This window comes from Prionailurus viverrinus, chromosome B4 (assembly GCF_022837055.1).
Source record: "Prionailurus viverrinus isolate Anna chromosome B4, UM_Priviv_1.0, whole genome shotgun sequence".
In the NCBI taxonomy this organism is placed as follows: Eukaryota; Metazoa; Chordata; class Mammalia; order Carnivora; family Felidae; genus Prionailurus; species Prionailurus viverrinus.
The window spans coordinates 78,500,737-78,505,500 of record NC_062567.1 but is presented as its reverse complement, the minus strand read 5'-3'; the positions used below and the strand labels follow the sequence as shown (position 1 = coordinate 78,505,500).

General features: G+C 36.1%; 1 protein-coding gene across 1 annotated transcript; it reads left to right on the top strand.

Moving 5' to 3' along the window:
* The first annotated feature begins 830 nt into the window (after window positions 1–830).
* On the top strand, window positions 831–1,844 carry LOC125170621 (olfactory receptor 9K2-like). Its single transcript, XM_047867323.1, has one exon. The coding sequence runs from the start codon at window positions 882–884 to the stop codon at window positions 1,842–1,844; it is 963 nt and encodes a 320-aa protein (XP_047723279.1). The 5' UTR covers window positions 831–881.
* The last annotated feature ends 2,920 nt before the right edge of the window (window positions 1,845–4,764 follow it).

Below are 4,764 nucleotides of genomic sequence, written 5' to 3'. Positions count from 1 at the left end.
CCATTATATATATTCCTTAAATATACTTGCCCTGCCCAAAGAGCCAGATCCCATGAATTGATGAAGTTGTGGTAGAAAGGCATCATTGTGTTGTAAGTATTAGAATGTTCATTAACTTCTCCCCACTTCAGAAAAGGAGCTGATTATGGCAGGTTTTAATTAAACAACTATTAGTGGAAGTAAAATATTTATAATGAAGCATTAAAAATTCCTTTATTTTGGGGAATGGACTTGATCTGAGGAAACGCCCATTTATTTAGAATGATCTTTAGAGCATTTTATTTGATTTGGATTAGTGGTTTTAAAATTTTATTAATTTTAACACACAAATAACTTATCTATTTTTATTCTATTTTCAAAGATGGATACAGTAATAGTGAAAAGGAAAGAAATTGAGGTAAATAAGGTAACAATATTTTAAAATACATTTATTACTGTCATGTAATGATTCAAACACTCACTTGGCTATCAAAGGCTATAAACATTGTCATAGCGATTACATGTAATATCTCTATTTTAGATCCTAGTAACACTCCTATTTTAGATTGTGAAAATTATTTTACTATAAAAATGTTAAGAATAGAAATTTCAAATTTGATTGAAATTAGACAATATTGTATGCTACTTATTGGCTGAACTCACAGCAAATTTATGATTTAAGTACAGTGACCCAGAAAATTTTTTTACTGCTTAGTCTCATAAGCCTAGTATTATGTAATGCAAATTCTTGATTCTTCATGACATTAAAATTGTCTTATGTGCAATAGTTAATTAAGATGTAAATAATTTATTCTACATTTAAGAAATTATTTATGCCACTAGAAACAAAGCCTAGATTTCATTTGTTTATTTTGCCTTGTGCCTCTCAGCAGGTTTCTGCCATGGGTGACAGGGGAACAGACAATCACTCGGAAGTAACTGACTTCATCCTTGTAGGCTTCAGGGTCCGCTCCGAGCTCCACATTCTCCTCTTCCTGATCTTTCTGCTTGTGTATGCCATGATCCTCCTAGGGAATGTTGGCATGATGACCATTATTATGACTGATCCCCGGCTGAACACACCGATGTATTTCTTCCTAGGCAACCTGTCCTTCATTGATCTCTTCTATTCGTCTGTTATTGCACCCAAGGCCATGATCAACTTCTGGTCTGAGAGCAAGTCCATCTCTTTTGCAGGCTGTGTGACCCAGCTCTTTCTCTTTGCCCTCTTCATCGTGGCGGAGGGATTTCTCCTGGCAGCCATGGCCTATGACCGCTTCATTGCCATCTGCAACCCACTCCTCTATTCTGTCCAGATGTCAGCACGTCTCTGCACGCAGTTGGTGGCTGGTTCCTATTTATGCGGCTGCATCAGTTCAGTTCTTCAGACAAGCATAACATTTACTTTGTCCTTTTGTGCTTCCCGAGCCATCGACCACTTTTACTGTGATGACCGTCCACTTCAGAGGCTATCTTGTTCTGATCTCTACTTTCATAACATGGTTACGTTTTTCTTATGCAGCATTATTATTTTGCCTACCATAATTGTCATTATTGTGTCCTATATGTATATTGTGTCCACAGTTCTAAAGATAAGATCCACTGAGGGACGTAAGAAAGCATTCTCCACTTGCAGCTCTCACCTGGGAGTCGTGAGTGTGTTGTACGGTGCCGTGATTTTTATGTATTTCATCCCTGATAGATTTCCTGAGCTGAGTAAAGTGGCCTCCTTATGTTACACCTTAGTCACTCCCATGCTGAATCCTTTGATTTATTCTCTGAGAAACAAAGATGTCAAAGAAGCTTTGAGAAAGATTCTGGGGAAAAAAATACTTCTATTTAATTCTGTCTTAACAGTGACATAACTGAAAGGCAGAGGCATTATGACAATCTGGGGAGGCATTGGCACAGAGAATTTGCCCATTGATATTAGAAATATTTAATTTTGGAAATTTTGCGTATTTGAAACCCATGTACTTACAGCTGAAGGATACATTAAGACTACATTTTGCCTGGCTGTTGATTTTGGGGTGGAATGGCTTTCGCCATACTTCATCTTCATATGGGTAAAGATAATGATTGCCATATATTTTGATTTTAGGGAAAATATATCCCAAGTTTGCTGCTGGCACTCTAAGGATGATGTTTGGGGTGTATTGTTTATTTTGACTTAGGAACAAGTGTTATGTAATATGTATGTAACTGGTAGAGTAACAAAATCTGATATGATAAGAAGACAGAACAAAATATCTGATTTATTGCAGAAATCTTTTTGAATGCTGCATGAGAGAAACAGTTACTCTGCAGTGCACACAGTCCTAAACGTGACATATGAGTCATTCTTAATTGTCCAGAAGGTCAATGAGTGATACACATATTTCACAGTTTTCTGTGGCTTAAATTATTCTTGAAAATCCTCCCTTGACAAGAAAACCATAAAGAAAATGAAACAAAAACAAAGATAATTCATTTTTTGTTGTATATGCCTTAGAAAAAATTCATCAAATGATATTTATTGAATTTTGATGTGCATTTTGCCATATGAAAATCCGTAAGTGTAAATAATCTGTACTTAAGCTCACAATCAGATGAGGAGAAAAGAGCTGAACAGATAACTAAACCGCCACACAGAAACTCAGTGAAAAACACATTTATAGAATATACAAAAAAAAAAATGCAGCCTTTAGAGGTGAATGTTCTTGATGGTCAGAGAAATCTTAAGTGCTTTGCAAAATAAATAAGTAGAATTGAGCAGGTTTCTGTGCAAAGAGAAATAAATAACTATATGGTGAACTCCATGAAGTTTAATAAGTCATTTTAACGCACAAGACAAAGAGTGAGGGATGAGACTTAAAAGGAAATTCATGGCAATCATGCAGGCCTATATGTCGAGCCTAGGAAGACAGCCTTTATTCTGTAGACAAGGGGTAAGCTCTGGGGATTTTTCAAAAAGACAGTATTGTATTCAACTTGGCATTTCACAAAAACCATACTGATAGCTTTATGGAAAATAAATATTCAGGAGGAGAAGACAATAGTCATAGAAACTGTGCGGTAATCCATGTAAGAGGTTGCAATGGCTTTACAAAAAGCAGTCTTATTAGGGACTGTGAAGAAAGAGATGACCTTTAGAATGGCAGCTAAAGTAAGCTGAATATTGATTGCTGGTTGATAACATGAGAATGATGTAGAACTGAACAATGACTTCTAATGTTTGAGCATCTCTGCTGGAGAAATGCTACCTCATAAAATGAGGAAGGAAATATAAGGGTAATATAGTTCATCATGAACCTAAGAGTTAAAAAATAAGCTCAGGTGTCAGACTTAGTTTTCAAATTCTGTTTTTGCCAATGTAGCTTAGAGAAAGTTATACATAGTATAACTTTGAGAAAGAGATACATAGTATCTCTGCTTTGTAATTTCCTCCTGTAAAATGGGGCACATATCTACATCTCAGAGTTACTTGAATGATTACATGACATAAATTTCATACTTATTTGTTAAATCTGTATATTTATTGGCTACCAGATTTGTTCTTTCTTTATGCCTTTACTATTATTTATGTTAAGTCTGAGAGAGGAAGAAAGACAGTAACATTCTCTGTCCCTCAGTAACTTCACTCTCTGCCGAGAAGCATCCCATGTCTGCAAGAGTACCTGTGTTTTCATTTCCATAGACAGAGCTTGCTTTACCCAACTTTGTTATTTCAGTCTTTATTTTTCTTTTTGCTGAGAACTAATAGAAAAGATTAAAAACAAACCAAAATAACAAGAGTCTCAATTAAATGCAAAATAGTATCTTATCATCATATGCTATATCTGTTCATGTCTCTACCCATGTCTTTCTCTAAGCATCTTTCCTTATACTTTAACAAATGTCACCTCTTCCACCCACATTTTTTTAATACAGGTTACTGAAGAAAATAGGGGACTCACTAGGTAGAAAAACTTGAAGATTTAAGATGGCGTCTTGCCTTTTTCCTGACAGGAAGCAGAAAGATGTTTAGGATGAGAGAGGCACATTTTACTAACCCTCCCCTACGAGTAAAATGCAGAATCATTTTGCCAACATTCTGGGTCCTATATTGGAACGAGCCTGCAAAGAAAGAGGCTCCTCATTCTTTGAATCTTCATCCACTGAATATTAGCAATCCTTTATCAAACTGAGAAAAAAGGCCCTAACAATCGTGCTGTTAGGAGAACAATGTTCCTCCATATTCACCATGTGCTGCACCCCCACAACCACCATCAGACATATTCATATGTATACATAATCAAACATAATCATGGTCTCTGACTGTCTGTCTTTTTGTCTCTGTCTCTCTGTGTATCTCTGTCTCTCTGTCTCTCTGTCTCTCTCTCTCTCTCTCTCTCTCTCTCTCTCTCCCTCTCTCCAGGATACTTTTGTGAGAATGATCACTGGTTATTTCACTCCCCAGTGTGTTCAGCATCATCCAGATGACTCAGAAAAGAATCCTCAGGCAGAGGGAGAAGCTAACAGACCTCACCGTAAGATGACACACGCAGTAATTTTTCAATGCTGACTTTTTCTCTTCTTTTCCTGATGTCCAGTACTTTCTGGCATTGCTACAGGAATTATATTCAGGTATATTCTGTGCTCATTCTTGTTTGGAACTTGCTCTTCTCATTTTAATTTTAGATTCCAAGAAGGTGCACATGCTGTATAGAGTATTTCTGAAAGCAGGGATAAGCAGCAAAAATAATAATAGCTTTAACTAGCATGTTAATATAAATTAATAAAAATATATGCATCAATGCATACATA